General features: G+C 45.4%; 1 protein-coding gene across 3 annotated transcripts in view; it reads right to left on the bottom strand.

Annotated features, from left to right (window-relative positions):
• Positions 1 to 20383, bottom strand: part of LOC118301018 (versican core protein) — a 32444-nt gene extending 12061 nt beyond the window's left edge. Inside the window, exons 1-12 of one of the 3 annotated variants that reach the window (XM_035626043.2) lie at positions 20223 to 20383; positions 18626 to 18669; positions 18459 to 18536; positions 15685 to 16110; positions 13011 to 13185; positions 12777 to 12904; positions 12255 to 12551; positions 6379 to 7854; positions 2730 to 2920; positions 1076 to 2357; positions 313 to 426; positions 110 to 223 (exon numbers count right to left, since the gene is read on the bottom strand). In XM_035626043.2, coding sequence (XP_035481936.2) covers positions 110 to 223; positions 313 to 426; positions 1076 to 2357; positions 2730 to 2920; positions 6379 to 7854; positions 12255 to 12551; positions 12777 to 12904; positions 13011 to 13185; positions 15685 to 16110; positions 18459 to 18525 — 4270 coding nt within the window. In that variant the 5' untranslated portion in view covers positions 18526 to 18536; positions 18626 to 18669; positions 20223 to 20383. The remainder of the gene's footprint in view (positions 1 to 109; positions 224 to 312; positions 427 to 1075; positions 2358 to 2729; positions 2921 to 6378; positions 7855 to 12254; positions 12552 to 12776; positions 12905 to 13010; positions 13186 to 15684; positions 16111 to 18458; positions 18537 to 18625; positions 18670 to 20222) is intronic. The other 2 variants (XM_047330280.1, XM_035626042.2) reach the window with 2 other exon arrangements.
• Between the last annotated feature and the right edge of the window lie 1296 nt (positions 20384 to 21679).

Here is a 21679-nt window from a genome sequence, read left to right as displayed (position 1 = left end):
TACTATGCATCTTAAGATCTCTGATAAGAACCTCACTTAAATTGGGTCTTATTTTTGAGGTTCAGTTCAGAACAGTTCTATTGAATGTCATTGCCGCGGAGTGGCTGACCTTGTTCGCAGAGCTCTCCCGAGTAGCTGGGCAGGCAGAGGCAGGTGAAGGAGTCGACTCCGTCCAGACAGGTGGCCCCGTTCAGACACGGGTTGGACTGGCACTCGTCAACATCTGCAGACAGACGCACAACACGCAGGCCTGTTATTATTCCACGTCCTCCATCTGTCACGATGGTGTCAGTATGGTTTGAGTGTGTGTACCGGTTTCACAGTGCTGCCCAGTGTATCCAGGTGCACACGTGCACATATTCTGCTCTCCCCTCCTGTAGCAGGTGCCTCCGTTCTGACACACGCTGGCCGAGCACGGCAGGAGATCTACGCAAACGACACAACGCAAAGGAAAACACTGCTGTAAAGTGCTGTGGCTCAGTGGTTCAAGAGTACAGCATAGTGACTGTAACTTGGCACGGCAGCTTTCAGATTTCATGACATGATAAAGCTGTAGATGACCAGATAACAATTACTACCTAGTAGTAACATCTGCCAAGGTTCTCAATCACCCATGTCATAGTTATCCAAAAAGGGAAAAAGGCCGGCGTGCTAGCCTCGTTCCTGGATGCAGCAGTATCAGATGCGAGGCCAACGACAGCAGCTCTGTTCTGCTCTTTCTCTGCCGTCCGAGCCAAACTCATTACCCACGATATCGTTACTCATCGGTTCATCCTCAAAATGTAACCTCTGTGCTGCTTGTGCAATCCCCAAAAAATGTTTTAAATGGATTCCGATGAGATCTACCCTTGCAGCATGTCCTTTACGTGGATCATCAGTTGATATGTCTCTGCCCGAGACATGTCAATAGTCCTAGAAAGGCTCTATATAAATACAGTTCATTTACATTTGTAGTTATTACTTTTCCTAATTGGAACCTTATTTTCAGCTATTTCATACACAAAACAACTGACTGATTCATTTGATAAAATTCTGGTAGCTCCAGAACAATCCACCAACAATTGTGTTCATGTACCTCTGACGTTCACAGAGACGGCCTCCACAGAAGCCTGTGGTTCTTCTGTGGCCACGGTCTCTTCTGGTATCTGAGGAACTGACTCCACCAGAGAAGGGACAATCTCTCTGTCATAGTCAACAAAATCCTCCTCTGGGAGAGGGGTGGCAGCCGGGTCGGGGAACAGTGCCCACTGGGGGACGGAGTGGGTGTTTTGGTCGAAAGTGTACACGGGTGAAGTGGTGGAAATAATTGGCTGGCTTACAAACTTAGCGGAGCCTGCGGTGGACTGCTCAGCCCGGTCTCTGTGAGGCTTGGTGGGGAGTGTGGTGTGGCCATTGGAGGTTGTGGGTGCAGGCTCGGTGGTAACAGCAGGATGTTTCTTATTGTCTGTGGCAGCGAGGGAGCGATGTGTGGACGGGTTTGATGTGCCGGGTTCTGGAGTTGCGTCCATGATGTGTGTGGGAAGAGTGGTTCGCTCCGAAATAGCTGCCACATCTGGTAAAACAGTAACCGCAGCCTCTCCAGGAAGGTCAAGCAGATCGCTCCGGTCCCCAGAAACCTCCCCCTCTCCGGACAGCTGCTCCACACCTGAGCCCGTGACTGTAACTGGGTCAACAGCTGGTAAAACAGCGGGGACCTCTGTGACGTGGGTACCTGTGGCAGTTTGAGGCTGCTGGCTGGGGAAGGTGGAATATATTGTTGGTTGTGTGCTGATAAGCCTGGGCATCTCTGGCGGGTCTTGCCCTGAAGCTTCGTCTTCCCCAGAGGCAGACCCTTCGAAGTCTTCAGTCTGGGTCTGTGTGGTGGTATCTTGTGACTGCTTGTCTGGGATAAAAGTAGGAAACTCGGTCCCCCCAATTTCGGCTTCATCAGTCATGCCAAACTGGCTGTCTGCCGCTGGTGTGGGCAAAGCATCGTGTGCAGAGGCCTTCTGCGTAGCACCGTCAGTGCCACAGTTTGCAGAACCTCCTGCGTCGTTGCAGGCAGAGACCACATCAGTGACAGGCTGGGAGACACCAGGGAGGACTGGTCCTGAAGGTGTGGTAGACGGTGGTGAGGGGACAAGGTGTGTATAAGGGGGGATTGAGGTGGTTCTGACATCTGGGTACGTATCTTCAGGATGAGAGACTGCGTCATGAGTTTCCTCTGCCTGTGTCTCCTCCGTATGGACTTCGATGATACCGTAGTCAAAAGGAGTCACGCTTTCCCCCTCCACTTCCACGTCTTCCACCCGAAGAGGAGTAGCTGTCTCAAACTGATCCCCTCTCGCTTCCTCTGGTTGCTCCTGCTCAAATGTTACCTGGTCAGATCAGAAGAGCAGGTAGAAGGGTAATACAAGAGGGAATCAGCAAAGTGTCTTCAAAAGATCATTCCAGTTCAATACAACTTTGGTCAGGGTTTATATTAATTTTATATATGTTACATTCATTTAATGGATTGGCTTTCGTTTGTGTTCATGGGCTGTCAGTAGGAATGACTGCAGGACCAATGTCAATCATCTAAATATTCCTCTAGATGGATTCAAACAGCCACAGTTTTGGGATCGACCCTAACCCAACTGCATTAACTGATGACAGTAAGACAGAGTCCCTACCCGTCTTATTTTCTACTGCAACAATAAAATTCTGATTGGAATAAACCAAAATTATCCTTAAAAAAATCCTCCAACTACCTCGTGTTTCCCATTGACAAAGCTGACAGTTCGAGGCAGGTTGATGGGTGAGGGCTCGAGAGAATCGGCATCCCCACTGCCCTGGATGGCTTCACTGGTCACATCTGAGAGGTCTGGGATTTGGGGGAACAGGAACTGGGAGCCGGCGATGCTGTTGCCAGGCTGGTTCAAGATGTCCAGGATGTGGTCAACTAGAGACAATCCATAAGAAACAGAATTTAAAAGTCAAGCAAAACAAATAAAGCAATAGAAACGACCACTTTAGTTTTTTCTTCCTAACTCCTTACTCGATGTACTTTGACAACATTACGATGCAGCAACTAATTATCAAGTGTCTGAGGGTAGAGAGCAGTATGCTGCGTCTTGACCTTGATTGTATCCAGTATGAAAAACAGCGAGGGATGGGTGTTTGTATAGTACCAATATGCCACCTGGTACCAACTCATACCCCTTCAAACTCTTTACTAGTTCTGAAGTGTTGGTTGGACAAAAAATAAAATTTGAAAATGTCAATGTGGGACATTGTAACTGCATTTATGGACAAAATGATTAGTTGAACTGGATAAAAACTATGACATTATTTTGAAATTACAAAAAATTAAATAATAATAATAATAAAAAATAAAAAATAAATAAATATATATATATATATATATATATATATATATATATATATATATATAAGATTAAGATGAAAAGACCTGTTTTCATTTGAACATGCTTAACTCAAAGATTTCAAGAAAAACCACTTGAGCCTTAACACACCGCCAGTATTTGGGGAAGTCTAGAGCAGTGAAAATATCAGCGGAAATATTTTCTTGTATTTTTATTTGGATCTGCACCAAATTGTACAGGCTCATAGATCATTCCGCTTAATATGCCATATTTTTTTCCTAAAATCCATGCATTAATCCCTGGGAAGTTGGTGAAAATGTAAAAACGGAACAATCTCAGAATGCTAAAGGAGTGAGGAAAAGAAATCCTGGATCCACCCCTTTGTCAAGATTAGTTCCAAAATTTGACGGATTTTGCTTGACCCATGTCCCATCCTGCCACCAAGTTTTGAAGGAATCTGTTCTGTAGTTTCTGTGTCATCCTGCTGAAAAAGAAACAAACAAACAAACAAACAAACGGAGCTCTAAGCATAACCTCCTTGGTGTAGGTAATGAAGTGAAAAAACTTTCGAGTGCTAAAAAAAATCTAAATTTGACTGTCTTTGACCTGGGGGGTGCCAACTTTGGATTTGGTTTGACAGCTTTTAATACTTAAACGACGCATTGTGGTTGGCACCAGAAATGTACTAATAGCCTTTAACATTTTAAAAACAAATACAACCGCTCAAAGATGGCACCACTTGACTGGGGGGTAACAAATACACGAGCACAGTCATTTGAGTGACAGTTTAGATGTGTGGAGGTGTGTGTATGGGGGTTTGAGGAGGCGGACGTGGTGATTTGGGGCCAATCCGCCAAAAAAAAATCAGTTAACTAAATAGTAAACCTGCAAACCTGAAACAACATCACTTTCAGGATAATGCAGCTTTATTATGAAGGAGGAAATTCACTACATTTCAAACAAGTACTCATTCAATTGATCTGCTGATTAATGGATTGCACAGAAAAAATAGTTTTTCACAATCATTAAGTCATTTTTTTATCTTTCAGTGTGTCAAGTGTGTAAAGGTATGACCCTTTTTGTGATATATATATATATGAGATTAAACATTCTGGAGTTACAGTTCAATATAATGATCATTATAGTTTTCTGTAACTTTTTGACAGAATTATTGACTTAAATATCAGCAAAATAATAAACATATTAATAGATAATGGACATCATTTTTAGTTGCAGCCCTAAAATGAACTAAAAAGTTCGATATCAGAAGATATTCCTTATTAAAAGATGTAAACAAAGACAGGGCATCCCTATATTTTTATAGAGCTCTTGGACTAGTCCGCACAAAATGGTAACAGTTAACAGTCACTTTAACCAGAGCCTCCAGCTTTGTGGCCGCATGAGCCCTCGGGTTCCTCAGACATGTGCCTGTTGGACACCTTCTGAGTTCTCATCTTTGGTGGTGACACAACAAATTACACGTGGGGAACGAAGGGGGAGGTTGGAGATTTCTGGATGAATTGGCAGTTGGAGAAATTCAGGCAGCTCCCTGACGCAAAAAGGCAACTAAGGTCAACACACTCGTGGTCTGTTTCCGGCTCTTCCGACAGACATTTAAAACCTGAGAGTTGAACACACAGCTCTGTAGACACTCACTCCGTCACACCACCAGATGATCTTTGTGTGTGTGTGACAGAAAAAAAGACAGCATGGTGAAGTGAAAGAGTGATTTGCTGTGATATATCTGATAGTTCATGAGGCACTGCTGCTCTCCCACGGGAGACGCTGTGATGTGTTTACAGTATGTTAAACTACAAAAATTGGCCAAGTGGAGATGACTGACTTCATAACTTTCCACATCTGGCAAACTGTGTGTGTGTGCGTGCGTGCGTGCGTGTGTGAGAGAGAATGTGTCTGCACCAAAATACAAAGCTTACAAACCCTTCGCTGTTTCCTAAGAAGACAACAAACAATAATAAATCAACTGGAGCACATTACTGTGAAAAAAAATCCCCAACTGCACGCCACAACAAACATGAGGTTATTCGACAAGATCAATGTTTCACAATGACCTGAGAGTTTCACATTTCACATCAAACCTTTGGGTCCCGAAGCACAAAACCGGTTGCAAAACGTACCAGGGAGAAATGCATTACTGCTCATATAGGCAGCAATATGAATTTAAGCTGTTAGTCTCTGCTTATTGCAGACAAATGTGACAAGGCACTGACAGGCGACCAAATGAAACGGACGGTAACCTTGATTGAAATTCCTTACGATGGAGGGAACTAGTTACTGCATATTCCACAGTTGGCCTTTAAAGGAAAAGCTGATCACGTTAGTAAATACAGGTATTCTCTCTCTCAGAGTGAGATGTTCACATGGATTTCAATCTGTCATGTCTGTGCGTTGAGTCTGGGTAAAGTTAGCGTTAGCATTAAGACCCCCACAGTTCAAAACAATGGCCTACCAATACCTGTCGTAGCTACAGATTCCTAAAAATCACAAACTATTCCTTTAAAAATGCACTTTCTAATATGAAAAGAGTAAAATGAGCAACAATCTAATTCTAAAAGAGAGATTAATACGTTGCATGGGAAAAAGTTATCAGCATTTTTTGTTGTTGTTTTTCTAATAAATTTTTTGAATCAGTAGTTAGTAGCACTCATGTGATTACTAGTGAAGTAGCTTTAGATCTGTCATAGAAATCTGGAAAATAATCCCTGCGCAGCAGCTGCCCTAATTATAGTTTGGTCTCTGTATAACACCAGTGACAGTGAACAATAATGTTTGTATCCTATTACATGCATACTATTGCAATATTTAAAGCAGCAGTAAACACTATTCCCTATAATAATAAACACTTTCGATTGAATAGGCAACACTAAAATATATTTACAATCTGTATAAAAGACATTAAAAGTTCAAATTAGTCAACATTCTCAAAAATCTACCAAATCTCCACAGCTTGATAAGCTGTGACTGACCAGACCTAACTAAAGGGAATTCTAAAACAACTCGATGTCTCGCTCACCTGACTGATTCTGGTTGTGCACGTTGACGATGATGAGATGGAACGGGGGTTTTGCCGATGACTCTCCACCTTCAGTAGGAATAGCCAGCGATTGGTCGAGGTCAAATTGGTGCGTGGCTCCAGGGGTGACATCCTCTTTGAAAACCACCGCAGGATGTTGTAACCCATCATCTCCACTCCCGACCGGGAGGCTGGGCTCTGGGGTGAGGACCTCTGGGAGGCTGGGCCTTGGGGTGAGGACTTCTGGGAGGCTGGGCCTTGGGGTGAGGACTTCTGGGACGCCGGGCTCTGGGGTGAGGACCTCTGGGAGGCTGGGCCTTGGGGTGAGGACCTCTGCGAGGCCGGGCTCTGTGGTGAGGACCTCTGGGAGGCTGGGCCTTGAGGTGAGGACCTCTGGGACGCCGGGCTCTGAGGTGAGGACCTCTGGGAGGCTGGGCCTTGAGGTGAGGACCTCTGCGAGGTCGGGCTCTGGGGTGAGGACCTCTGGGTGGCTGGGCTCTGAGGTGAGGACCTCTGGGAGGCTGGGCCTTGGGGTGAGGACCTCTGCGTGGTCGGGCTCTGGGGTGAGGACCTCTTGGAGGCCGGGCCTTGGGGTGAGGACCTCTGGGAGGCCGGGCTCTGAGGTGAGGACCTCTGGGAAGCCGGGCCTTGGGGTGAGGACCTCTGGCAGGCCGGGCCTTGGGGTGAGGACCTCTGGGAGGCCGGACACTGGGGTGAGGACCTCTGGGAGGCTGGGCTCTGGGGTGAGGACGTCTGGCAGGCCAGGCCTTGGGGTGAGGACCTCTGGCAGGCCGGGCCTTGGGGTGAGGACCTCTGGGAGGCCGGACACTGGGGTGAGGACCTCTGGGAGGCTGGGCTCTGGGGTGAGGACGTCTGGGCCAACATGCCATGGAGTGATCTGTGGAAGCTCCGATGTGGTCTCAATGCCCAGCTTCGGCCCCATGCTCGACTCTAGCAGCTGACTCGGTGTTGATGCGGTTTCTGCCCACACCTGAGTTAGGGTCACCCCACCAGAACTGATGTCACCACTGCCTCCATGACCACTGCCACCGCTCTCACCTTGTCCCGACCCTGTCTGGCCCCCCTCCTCCCCCCCTTCGTAGACATCAAGGTGTGCGATCTGAGAGCGGGTGGTCGGTAAGGGAGGGAGCTCCATGGGGACCAAAACGTCTCCTCTAACTGGCACTGACTCTACCTTGTTAATGTCAAAATGTGGAACCTCGTAGTCGTCGAAGATGGTAGTGGGGGTCACTGAGGTGGTGGTGTGCGGGGCTCTGTGTCGGTCTGGTGAGGTTGTGTGTGGCCTCTCTGTGGGCGAGTACGCAGCCAGCTCTGGTCTACTTGTTTGAATCTCAGCTTTTGCATGGTCTGACAGTGGGAACAGTGTTGTAGTGCGGGGTTTGTACGTGGGGCCGTCAGGTTTGTACACAGCTCGGGTCGTCGCTGGACTCAGCGAAGTCGGCTCTGGCAGTTCAGCTATAAGAAAAGGCGGCAGAGGAGAGTACACAATATCAGATTTCCATTTTAATGGAATCCATAATGTTACTTAACATGGAAACACAGGGTTCACCTGGATAATATGACAGTCATTTAGGTTCAGTTTAGTCTAAGTAATCTTTTTGATTGCATTTACAGATAAAAACATGGTGCCATTGCAAATACATTCATCCAGAACCCAAAAGTGAGTTCATTTAAATTGCAGATTTGATTAGAAGTTTGCTTGACACAATACATTTTTAGCTGCAGCTCGACCTTGACTGTGTGCGAAATAGCAACAGGAGCTCTGTGATCGGATGTTTCTTGCTGAAATGCATCAGTGGAGTTGAAGCACCTTTTGCTTTTCAAATAATCCAACTGGATATGTTTAAACACATTTATTCATGTTTTGTGCTGTTGATTCTGCCAGGAGATTTCCAATGTCCATCCTAGAAAACGTTGTGTATCATCATCTGCAATATTCAAAAGAATATAATTTTATTAACTAAGAGGAATGGGCACATCGGTCAGAGGCAATTTAGGGTTAAGTTTCTTGCCCAAGGACACTTCCGCTTGCAGACTGGATGAAACGGATCGAACCACCAACCCTCTGGGTATTGGACGGCCCTCTCTAGCTCCTGAGCCACAGCCACCCATTATGGGAGCAAAATATCCCCAAATCTCAAAATTGAAAAAGTACAGAAGCTGGATGATAAACCAACCATCCATCACAGTTTCAGATCAACATTCAGGTGCAACTTTGATTTGCCCATTTACCACAGTTGTGCTGTTAATGGCTGGATTATCAGACAATATTTTGGATGCGTTCTATTGATTGTCAGTTAAAATGGTTAAGATGAACTGTATAACTCTTGGTTTGAACAAACTACATCCACCGAATAAAGGCATGAAATGTAGGTTGCGCTACATCTGGCTGGTTCAGATTTCTATTCAATTCAAATCAATTTTATTTGTATAGCGCCATATCACAACATACATTGTCTCAAGGCACATTACATAGTGAGGTCAATATTACAATATTACAGGGAAAACCCAACAAATCCCACAATGAGCAAAGCACTTGGCGACGGTGGAGAGAAAAAAACTCCCTTTTAACAGGAAGAAATCTCTGACATTCTTTGCGTGACAAATTTTATGAATGTCGAAGTGACTGAAATGTTGAAGTCGTCTGTGATATCCATGACCTTCACACCACGTAGGTAAAAAGGCTGAATATCACATTTCAGATGTCTGGCTGGGTACGAGGGGCCACACAAACATGGTCTCAAGTGGCTCGTGCCAAAAACTACATTGACATACCATGTTAATAATAACCAATGTCTAAAGGGGTAGAAGAATCAACGTGGTGTACTTTGGGAAGTTCTCCACCACAGTGTAAATCTTTCCCTAATTTGTCAAGATTGGGCAAAAGTCTGGCTCTTTGGAAAACAGCCCCCATCCGCTATATCCAAGAAAAGATGTTTGCACAGTGAATCAGCATCGTCGTGACTCATTAAGAAAATAAAATGGTGCTATCTGGAAAATGCTAACCGAGCAGCTTGTAGGACTGCCGTAAAAGGAAAATGTAGCAGCTTTGATTTTTGAAAGATGAAGTCACCTGTCCAGAGTCGAACAGTTTCAGGCCCCGCAGACAGAGGAGCCTGATTGTTTGAGGAACCTTTGCTCAGAAACAAAAACTTATTTCTCTTGCTAAAGTCTGAATCCATCCTCTTCTTCCTACTCTAAACAAGCGCCGTTCACAACCCTGAACAGACCAACTGTGCTTTTGATTGTAAAGACCTCCTCAAAATGCTCCGAGATGCTTCGAAAAGATTTATATCTTGTCATGTGGAATACATACCATATGAGCAAAGGCAGGACATAGGAGTCGCAAACACACAGACAAGGCCCTGCTTTGTGTGGGTCTGAGTGCTGAGTTCATGTAGTTAGTGTGTTGGGATTAAGCAAAAGGCTTCGACCGTCACTGACATAATGCTTCAATAAACGTAAGACGTAATTGACTCTCCTTCATGTGGACTGATGGGGGTGGGGTTCCCCTTTTTCCACTCCACCTCTTAACTCTTTCCACCAAGAGGTGGAAAGTAACTAATCACATTTACTTAAGTATTAAGAACAAGTTTGAGGTACTTTTGCTTGAGTATTGAAAATGCTACGTCATGCTCCTACTCCACTACCTTTCGGAAGGAGAATATGTACTTTTTCTCTTGCCTCTTCATCTATTTGACAGCCACAGCTAAATATAATATCGGCCCTAATAAGTTTAGGGCCAATATTATTATAAAAATGTTGTATCTTCTTCTTTCCTTTTCCTTAAATCATCTCAACTCTCAGATTCATACTTTCACCCTTTTTTTCTTCATTTTTGAATTAATCAGCAGATTATTTTTTTCTTTATGAATACACTAATCACCGTGTGGATAATAAAATGGTTGAAAAAATATCCGTCACAGTTCCACAGAGCACAAAGTGAAGTCTTCATATTGCTGATACTTTTTTTTGTTTTTTACTTGTGGATGGAGTAATGATCTGAGTCCTTCTTCCACTGCTGAACACACTGATGGTGTTTCCTGCTGACGGGCCTGCAGACTCTGGGGATTAGCCGTGTTCTGCTCTGGTCTGGTCTTTTCGCACCACGAAGGAGACTCCGGCTGCGTGCTCGGGCCCCGCCCTGATATGATGTCATGCGCTTGGCGAGGCTACATTCATCTGGCCGGGCCGGGGTCTGTCCTCATACTGTCACTTTACTGTACGTTAACTCTCCGCCGCAGCACTGCCACCTCACTTAATGCTTGGCAGAACCAATCAGAAATCCTCCAGGTCCAGAAAGTACCTTTTTACGCTGCCAGACGTGGGACTGTTAGCAATTATATCATCTGCAAAGCATCATACTAAAAGTGTATAATCAGTTCCTCCGCTGAATGTGTACCCCACACTGCATAGACTGAGCTGACCTCTCCTTTGAAGGATTGTGTTTCTTTGTGTTTTTAAATGATGATGATGTTAGGGGAGAACGAGCTCTGCAATCCCCCTCTTTTCCACCTTCCCCTCCCTCTGTCTGTCTGTCTGTCTGTCTGTCTGTCTGTGTTTGGGCAGGGTCCAGCTGTGGAGCATTAGGGACCTGTCCCGCTCCTGCAGTGTCTGTGTGAGAGTGCATGGGAGTTGGATTTTCCCCTTATAAAAAAACAAAAACATCCCCCACCATAACAGGGCAGAGGGAGTGTATTCTTCTCTTGTTTGGGTTTGAATACTGTTTGTTCTCTCTCATCCCTCTTTGTAACCGCTGCTTTATGCTCGCCTTGCTTTTCGACGGCTGCAGATTGTGCCGTGTTTGTGCCGTAACACACCTCAGCGTTGAGTTTTCTTGTGACTTCCTGGGTCATGTATTTGTCAGTGATCTGGACCTTTAGAGGAGGATCCGTCTGGACCAGTGTCAATCAATTCATTAATTCTTGCTGCTTTTATTACTTTCTACATTTTTTCATTGTTGTTGTTTTTCATGACTGAATACAGATTTGTGTCCTTTTTATTTGAAGTACATCCTCGTATTTACATGTTTTAAGTGATCATTCCTGTGTTTGTACTTGATTGTAATCAAAAAATTTCATAATTTCATCACATTGGTCAAAATTTGTTGTTTTTAAACGATAAACTGACGTGACATGACATTGTGCCAATAAAGAGTGGAAGGGAGGAAACCAGTGAAACTGCTGACGCCCGACTGCACAAAGCATTTTAAGAAACAATTGTCCTTGATAACTGCTAAAAAAATATAATCTGAGGGTTCCTGGGATGATTAACGGGACAGGAAAGTACAAGATATATATTCTCCTCCAGACTTTTGAGGATAATGGAGAGTTTTACTCAAGCAGGCCTCTACAAAAAAAAAATATATATATATTCTTAATCTTTGTCAAGGAAAATCCCACGGTATAATAGTAGCCATTGCATCACTTTTAAGAGATCACAAGCCAAAAAAATGTTGAAAACCACCGCAGTAAGTCATCTCTTCAGGAAATATGCCAAAAAAAAAAGAAGAGGTTTAATTGTTGAAAGTGAACCAAGGCTCTCAGTGAACTCCAACAATCACATTTTTCTTTGGCTGTGCAGGCTCCTCCTCCCGACTTTGGATGTGGATTTTCTTTTTTGTTGTTGTGGTTGGACAACAAATTCTGCAAACTAGCTCATTTAAAGAATAATTGAGCCTTTAATTTGTAAGAATTAAAGCATCTAGACCACATGATTTTTTTTTTGTCTGGGCCTCCTCAACACAGCCTGAAAGCTAAAAATGATATGTTATATATACATCTATGTCCAAGTGACAACCACCTCTGCAGGCTGTAAGAAGTACGAGATCGTGATTTCGTTCATTTCATTCTTACCCTTGAAGCAGAAAGCTCCGTGCTTGTCTGATGGGTCTGGGTAGCCAGTTTGGTTCTCGTACTTGTAAAGCGTGCGAACGCCCAGCAGGCCCCCTCCACACTGAAACCTGGGCATGGTGACGGGGTAGCGAACGCTGCCGTCAGACAGCCAACCGTAGTCACATCTGTTCAGGCCCGCCCTCCAGGCCGCAAACAGCTGACCAGGCGACGCCAACACAGCGCCGTGGTTTACGCACGCCTCCCTCGCCTGCTGCAAGGTGAGTTTACCGCTGATAGATGGGGGGAAGAAGACCTCGCCTTCAAACAGAGCAGACAGACAAACAAAAATAAGTCTGAGGTTTAGGGTAGTGTTTCCTACCTGACCTGCAAATTCTTTCGGAATCTCTGCATGCACCCAAGCAATGGGGAGATGGATAAACTTGTGCGGAGAAGAAATTGTCGCAGCACATAACCCATTGGATTTATGATGGGTAAAACAATGTGTTTTATGCTAAATGTATCTACTTCTACTTGTGTATTTACCATGTAGTTTATCAACGAAGCAGTACACGTCATATTTCTCTGTGGGGAGTCGGATGCCGTATGTTCTCACTCCTGGCTTGCTCATCAGATTACCTGCACAGCCAGGACGGGGCACGGTGATTGGATATCTGAAAAAACAGCACAATAAAGGCAACACACAGAATTGATCTTCAAAAAATCTCCACCTAATGAATTTACTCCGGCACAATGATAGATACTTCTTTTAACACACACCCGACTGACTGGTCAGCGAGCCAGCCGGCGTCACAATGGTCAAAGCCATCCTCAAAAGCAGCGGTCAGCTGTTCAGGTGAAGCTATGGAGCCATCTACAGAGCGACAGGCCTCCACAGCTCCGGGGAAATCCAGGGTGTAGCGGCTGGTGTTGGCTCTGTAGTGGAATACGACACCTGGACACGGATGATAGACAATCAGGAAAGTACATGAAATATGTGCAGGGTTGTGGAGTGACGGGGGCTGCAGTTACAGAGCAACATGATGATTCATGTGGAGTGGTGTTTGTGTCCACCTGATGAATCTAAGTCCAGTTTCCCCTCTCTTTTAGCTCCGTTTTTGGTCTCCTCCTCGTGAGCGAAATATCTGTCTCTTTAGCTGCTAAACGTTCCACTATGTTCACCAGCTGCTCTCTGGCTGTATCTGCCAGCTGTTTGAGCTGAGCAGGAAGTGGAAAGAGGCTTCTTAAGAGGCTATGACAGCAGACAGAGTGAGGCAAAACGGTAAAGTTGTAGATTGCAAAACCAAAACAGTGAGCAGAAAGACGCTCCACAGAGCTTAAAGTACCCGTAGGGTCGACACAAGCGACACAGTCGAAACACTTTGAGCCTGGACATGTCAGTGCCCATGGAAAGAATGACGGGAGTAACTCTGCCTTTGGTACAGTACGTGGCGCTCTGCCTACGTACAACTGATCGGAATAAGGCTTTTTTCCCTCTAGTTGACTTGAAAATCACAACAACTTGGAAAGTGGAGGAGAATATGGACGACTTTTCAGCGCTGTACGTTTTGTACAGTGCTAACCCATCAGCAAAGGGGAAAATGTATTAATAAAGTGGAATAGAAACAGAATCTGAAATAGAAATACTATGCCGCAACAATAACAAATACTATACACAATAATGTGCAATGTAGCTGTTGTGCAATTTGTAATAAAATGAAATAAAAATTGGAGTTGGGGATTTGGATTGAGTCTCTTCGACTGTGGCGTTGTTCAGTCTGATGGCTGACGGCACAAAGGAGCCTCCCAAGCGCTGACTCCCAATGTTTATTGTTCTTTGTAAATTATATGAATGATGTACATTTATATCTTAGTGGAATGGGACTGGACTGGTTATGTTGGTGGTGGGTTTGAGGCGCGAACGAGCTTGTTGGAGGACACCAATGGCCCAACTGCACTCCTGTACCAAGGGTCTACGTACTTATTTATATTGTCCACGAGTTGCAGAGAAAAGACACAAGGACAAATACAATCACAACTCATTATCAAAATTGCTGCTGATTGATTTGCTTGATCGAGAGATTGGCTTGATCTGGTTGATCCGGTGGTTTAAATTGTTTCAGATCTACTGCGGGATAAGAAAAGTCGCACTGACAACTCAGTTCAGGACAAAGAGTCATAGCATCACCAGTATAAATAGTATTTTGTACACGAGGGTCACAGTTCCTTCGTACATCACACTGCATTGACTATTGAAGATTTCTGGGGTCCTGCCATCAGAGTTCATCCAGTGGAAAACCCGCAGTGTTCTGAGGGAGATTATCTGTCAACTGAGCCAACCCTGGCTCTCGGACATTTACACAGATTCCACATTAAGACTGAACAGAGAGCTTTGTTCAGCAGCTCCTGACAAAGACGCCCCCTATGAGAGACACACAACACTCCATTTAACAGTTCAGTCATCTATTCATATTGCCCCCTGCAGCTATGCCAGGATATCCTCACAGACAAGAATGACCCCCCCCCCCCCCCCCCTCCTCCATCCAGCTGAAAATAAAGGAGCTAATGACAACAGCAACAGTTACGTATGGTCTGAGGATGACAGCTGAAATAGCTGATAGCTGGTTTGTATTTCTCTACACTGTCATGTAATGAGCTGGACTGTCTGTCACTGAAGTGATCCAGTGTCTGTCAGGAACGAATGTTTGGTATAATCGAAGCCATTTTAAAGTTTTGTATCAATCGATATATCCAACTATAATTATTCTTTGTTTTACCTCTATGTGGGAATAATCATGCTCTGCATCTAAGGAGTACAGTTTCCATAAAGTGGAAGTCCATAGCAAACATAGTGGGGCCATGGAGGCAGGGAGGTACATAGTGGGCTTGTTTTTTCTTCCTTTTATTTTCAATCCATAGCAGCCCCAAACAAATATGGTAATGGTGGCTTTTCTGAAGCACAAACAGGGGGGGATTTTGTGTGATCCATGGTTCCATGTCCTTCTTCAGATTCTGTTTGTGGATCTATGTGTTTACTGAAAACCTGCTTACAAATTCAACTTTTCAAAAAATCTTTCCCTTAGCAACTGCATGAACTGCTTCTTTGGCCACTTAGAGGGAGCAAGGATGAGAAAGGATGATATGGTATTCCACATGCAGATCGACATAATGATTAATGTGGAGTGCTGTCTGTCTCTTTTAGCTCTTTTTTTGGTCTCCACCACCTCTTGAAGCTGTTAAAGGCTCCACTATGTTCACCAGCTGCTCTCTAGCTGTGTCTGCTTGCTGCTGAGCAGGAAGTGGACAGTGGGTCAATCCCCGTTGAGGTTTTTTTTGACTGATGAGAGACTGAACAGAAACAGCAGAATTGCAGATTGTCATTGATTGTCAATGTGGCCAGTAAAAGTGAACCATTGGCCCTCGTTTGGTGTTTATGTGTGTGTGTTTAACTCACCGGTGACCTGGAGGCTGACAGTGTCTTGGGTATCCTCCATGCCATGCATCACCTCACAGCGATAAAGCCCTGCGTCGCTGGCCCTGAGTCTCACTATCAGCAGAGAGGCGTCCCCGACTGACAGTGGGTGGCTGGCCACCGACACCCTGCTCCTGTACTCCGGCCCCACCTTGACCACCCCTGCCTGGGCCACCAGCACCACCTTCTCCCCGTCTTCCTCCAGCTTTGTCCACTTTATTCTCAGCTGCTCATCGGGACTCAGGGCGTCAGGAGCGTCGGCGGGGGGGAGCGGTCCAGGCGCAGTAGAGTGAGTCAAGCTGCTGGGAGAAGCCGGCATCATGGAGAAGTGACACGGCAGCACCACGCGGCCCGCCAGGGAGCCGGCTGCGCGCAAGTCCCTCTCCATCCTCACTGAGTGTGGCGGTGCTGGAAAACAGGATCCTGCATGAGTGAGTGAGTGAGTGTGTGTGTGTGTGTGCGTGAGTGTGTGTGTGTGTGTGTGTGTGTGTGTGTGTGTGTGTGTGTGTGTGTGTGAGTGTGTGTGTGTGTGTGTGCGTGTGTGTGTGTTTTCAGAGTTAAACCGGAAGTTGTCTAGACAGCTTCAAATCAGCTTGATTTCGAATTTGCCGTTTACACTAATCTTACAAAAATGTATAAGTTCAGCTGCCAACAACCACTGTGTCCAAAACACATTTGGACATTTTAGCCATATTCCTAAATAACGCTGTTTAACTGTGAATCACCCAAGTGGAAATAGACCAGGACGTTTTCACAGTAGGTAGAAACAAGACAGAAATGCATTTGGTCTTATTGTATGTTTTTTCTTTAAAAACTGCAGGTTGGTGAATAACATGAGGGGGGGATCCTTCATGTTATTCAGAATAAATGAAAAATGCTGAGGGGAACATTAATGTCAGAACCAGATGTCATTATAATCAATCCCGCAGTTCTTGGGATATTTATATTATCACCCTGATGGTGCGAACACCAGGGTGAACACCCCTGAACACCAACGCAGCATCTCAGAGAAACACATTGCCACAGTATATTTGGAATCCAAACATTGCCTGCACATTAAAACAAATGAGGATGCAATAAACAAATTCACCTGTTAGCTGAACTAAACTGTATTCGTCTAGAAATAGATCAATTCACCGTGGAGCCCCTTGCTGGCACGCAACAGTCGAGAAACACCGAACCAATAACCATGAACAACCTAAGTATCAGTCAACCTCTCTCTTTTTAACATCTGGACATTCTTGAAGATGAATCCTAATGAATGTCGGAATATAAAATCTACACATCCATAACCCAAATCCATAATCCAGGAGCTGCTAGTGGCCAAAGCACCGTGCAGACAACAATCATCCCGATTAGTCCCGTACTCTAAGAAAAGTCTGAATATGAGACGTTTTAGATCGGGTGCAACTTTTATGCTTTCTACATGGATTTATGCACGTTCATCCCTGTTTCGTCTCACATAGCCAGCGTTTTCTCCACACTGCTGTAGCGGTGCTGGAGAATGGTCTGGCTGCTCCAATTATTACCCTGCTATATAGAGCGCAACAGTGAGATAACGGAAGTGAAAATCCCATTCATATTCTCCTTATACATTTTGAATATTAGCCATAATGTCGGAACCATCCAATGTTGACTCACCACGAGCTACGAGGTTGTGAAACGATGATATATGCACATGCAGAAGTCACAAGTCCATATGAAATCAACCTTGTCTTAAGAAAAACATGTTTTATTTGCGGTCATCGAGAAATAATATACTACCCATAATCCTAATAGTGTGTCATCCATGTTTCTGATTGGTGGAGCTCACTGTTACCACGGAAACGATCACTACACCCGCGAACCTCATGTCGGCAAGTGATGCGGCGTTCAATCGTACTCGTACCTCGGAGCCTGGGCGTCGGGATTGTCGTTCCATTATACCTCAGAACTTGAAATCACAGACCTGCGAGTCGGAGGTTGACGCTCGAACGCCTCCTCGAGTCGGATTTCCAAATCTTAAAATCATTTTGCGCGCAGTCACACGTTTTATGGTAATGATGTCGTAGCTTATTGGCTTGGTGCCAGGCCTAAAACTCTTCATAGAAGGATTTTATCAAATGTCATTGAAGAAAAATGAATGGGAAATTCACTTCCTGTTCAAAAAGTGGGCAGTGACTGTTGCGCTCTATTGGGGGTAAAGAAAACACTGTGGCTTGTTTGTATTTTTTTAAACCAATCACAATCGTATCGGGTGGTGCTACACAAAATGGCGGTGGGACATGCGTTAGAGGAAATATTGCAACAGACCAGTCAAAGTTTTGTGGTGACTGTGTGATTGCAGAATCCGAATATTTGTGCAAAACTGTTGTTTGTCTCTATGTGTCAGCCCTGCGATAGGCTGGCGACCCCAGTGTCAGCTGGGATGGGCTCAAGCCCCCCGACCACGGCCCCCTATAGATAAGTGATATATCTAATGGACGGATGCTTTTGCCACCCTTGGAAGATTGTCTGGGGCTTTTTAATGTGAGCAGCAGAGGCAGCTTGCTACGGTACAAGAGGATGCAAGAAACTACACATAGTATGAAAGTGATTACTGGAAAACATGAGTTCAGAACTGATTCCCGAATGCAGAGTGAATCTTGTACCGGATTATTAATCGCTCGTGGCCCATGTGTTACCACGCCTGCGCAAGAGGAGCACGAGGAAAGGCGAACAGAACCGCGGAGCGGAGACAGAGTTTGGTTTTCAGCTCCGGTCACTGGTGGACCCACCTGGTGGAGGACGAGCAGAGCACACACACAGCAGGCAGAGCAGGTGTGTGAGAGTGTTTGGGACCATCTCCACACGATCTGCAGAAAAAGATGGAGACGAGATGATATGAACATTGACCGCTGTTTAGTGTCAAGCAAACAATCGTGGAAAGTAAAGATGGTCTTACAGGTGACTTGTTTCCAGCGTCTGCTGCTTTAGACTCGCACAGCACTACATTTCAGAGAGAAAAGATGTGGTGCTTCTTATTGCGTTACATTGATTTCACACAGAGCTGCAACACTCTGTCGACTGACAGAAAATGAATGCAACTATTTGGGGAATTGAGCAATCGTTTTGTGTATTAAACGTAGGTTGCTGGTTCCAGATTGTTCAGATGAGAGGATTTGATACCTTTCTATGTCATGAATGATAATAAACCGAATGTCCTCGAGTTATTCAACTGTTGGTTGAGTAAAACAAGCAATTTGACTGCATTTACAAATTTGATGGGATTTGAATTAGAACACAGGGTTCCTCTGTTTTCTGAAATTTTATAGACAGAACACCTCATAGCTTAAAAAAAAAGAAAAAAAGAAGTGTCCTGCAGATTTTCCAAGGTCCAGGTCCAAGTCCATGGTGATGTCAACACATCTTTCTAGGAATCGTTCATCTAAATGCGGACGCTGTCCAACTGACGTCCAAAAACCTTCAACTATCAGATGAATTCTTGAATAAGCGAAAGACGAAAAAGGGCAAATCATCCCATTGGAACGGTTTGGTACTTATTCTTCGGTCATCGCTCATTTCCTGAGTAACTGACTCGTGTTACAGCTCTAGTTCTGAACCGCCCCGCCCATGCACACAGGTATAATCACGGTTCTGTTGTAAAATCTTCCCAGTTGTCATGGCAACACAGAAGCGCGCTATTATTCTTTTTCCTTTTTTTTTGGTGCCCCACCCAAATACACTAACAGCTGCTCTATATGATACTGGGTTTATTGCAGGACTCTTGCATTGGACCGCGGCAGTTTTAGCTCAGTGTCAGAGGAGGAAAGTAACTAAGTACTTTCACCCAAGCTCTGTACTTATAGTATAAAGTACAGCTATGACATACTTGTACTTTACATGAGTATTTTAATTTTCAGGCTACTTTCTACTTCTACTCTGAACACTCTGAAATGAGCCATTCAGCAGAATGGGCCACTTCTGCTTTTGATACTTTCCCAACAATTCCATATGAACTTTCACTTATGGGCAGTTTTGCGCGCAGGACAGGACAGGACGGGGGGGGGGGGGGGGGGGGGGGGGGGCACACATGACCTGCTGCTTGCGCCGCCGAACTCATCGTTAGTGTCTCGACACGGGACGACCTGACACCTGTGACGCCGAGGCACCGGCTTCGAGAGGAACGGACAGGTTTGTCACGTCTGCCTCGGTCCGAAGCGCCGCCGAGGTGATGACGCGCACCGGGAGATCACGTGGTTGGTCATCTTGTCAGTGGACGGTGAGAACGGACCGAGCTGCTCCTATGAGCGTCGGTTTTTATCCCGTCTCTCATCAGTCAGCCCACTGTTACCAGTGGGGGTTGATAACAGTGCCCCCCTCCCCCCCCCCCTCCTCTGCTGCTCCTCTGGGATGAGAGACGCGCAGGTTAGACGAGATGCGGCCGGACGGTAACGCGCGCGCGCGCGCACCTCCTTGGTGTCCCCGTGTGAAATCGATCTGTGAGTCAAATCAAATCTGTGCAGACATGAGAATATGTCAGATCAAATTCAATATCCTACCTTGCAAATGCTACCAGAAAAAAAGAAAGTTAGAAAATCCAGCTGCCTCCGGTCCAGTTTATCACTTTCGGACTTTCTCCACACAGCGGGTCGTGGAGTCTTGGGGTGCAGCTCAGACCTCCTCCAGCTCTCAGCCACTGCTCAGCTGCAAGTTCAAATCCACCTCGCGCCCGCTATTATGCACACATTGTGGGAGGGGAGGGGCGGACGTGTCCGCACACCGCCCACTGGGGGCTGGGTTGGGAGGGGGGCTCGAAGTGTGACAGAATGGAGTGGATGGGGAGAAAGAGTTGGAGGTGTGTCCAGCTGGAGGAACTGAGGATGGGGAAATCCTGAGTGGGAGACTCCTCCACGTTATTAGTATTATTAATATTATTTGGTCATCGATATTAGTCAAGTCTACGTTAAAGAAAGTGAAAATAAGTTCCTGGAAAATAAAATGATTGATTCTGTCTTGGCCCATGTCGAATCCTTCACGGAGCTTCAGGGAAATCCGGCCAGTATTTGCGTGTAAGGTTGCTGACAAACAGACGGGTGAAAATAGAACCTTTTAAATGGGTGTAATGGAGGATGTATGTCCTGACCTTTCACCTCAGGATAGCCTCAAGCTCCACAAAACGCAGGATACTACATTTCCCGTACAAGCGACTCGACAGTATATTTCCATCAAGTGTCTTGACTGCGCTTTTCCAAGTCAAGCAGTGCTGGTGCCTGATCTGGAACCGGTTTCCACACATTTCCACAAAACGGCCGGTCCACAAGTCGGCCGCTGGAGGGGCCACCGCCGGAAATTCTGTGCCATTTTTTGGAAAACATGATCAAAAGCAGCAGAGATGCAAGGAGGATGGATATTCGTCAGAATGCGTTTGTCTGTTTGTTAGTCGGCAGGATTACGCAAAAACTACTCAACCGATTTTCCATGAAATGTTGTGGAGGGGTGGGGCATTACTCAGGGAAGAACCCGTAACATTTTGGTGCAGAAACAGGATTTTTTGGTTCTTTACCTTTCTTCAACTTGGCCACATCGGAAGTTGGTCTTGGCGGACACATGCACTCTCCCAGTGCCCCTTCTGGTTTCTAATAAGCATCATCTTTAGCTTCCAACCCTACTAGCAGTGCACCTAAGAGTATTTTAAGCTTGGTCACTGGATGTCGATGCTGCACTGCGCTTGTCTTGTACTTTTGGCTGGGAAAAAGTTATTTTCTAAAACATTTGCTGTCAAATTTCAGGCCAATCCAAGTCACTGAAGTGTTTTCGACTGCGAGTCACCTGACATTGTAAGGGCTTTTTCAGATTTCAGACATTGTGGGAAAAAATACTGCTTATGCATTTTGAGAAACTGACCTGGGTATGTACCACAGCTAAGTAGGCGCTCCTTCATTGTGGCTAAGGACATTTCCGTCCACACTGCTAAAAGAATGCGGCCACGTGTCCCAGACGACCTCCGACTGTCATC

This window comes from Scophthalmus maximus, chromosome 2 (assembly GCF_022379125.1).
Source record: "Scophthalmus maximus strain ysfricsl-2021 chromosome 2, ASM2237912v1, whole genome shotgun sequence".
Taxonomy (NCBI): Eukaryota; Metazoa; Chordata; class Actinopteri; order Pleuronectiformes; family Scophthalmidae; genus Scophthalmus; species Scophthalmus maximus.
Note: the sequence above shows the minus strand (reverse complement) of the source record. Positions and strands in the feature narration are given on the sequence as shown.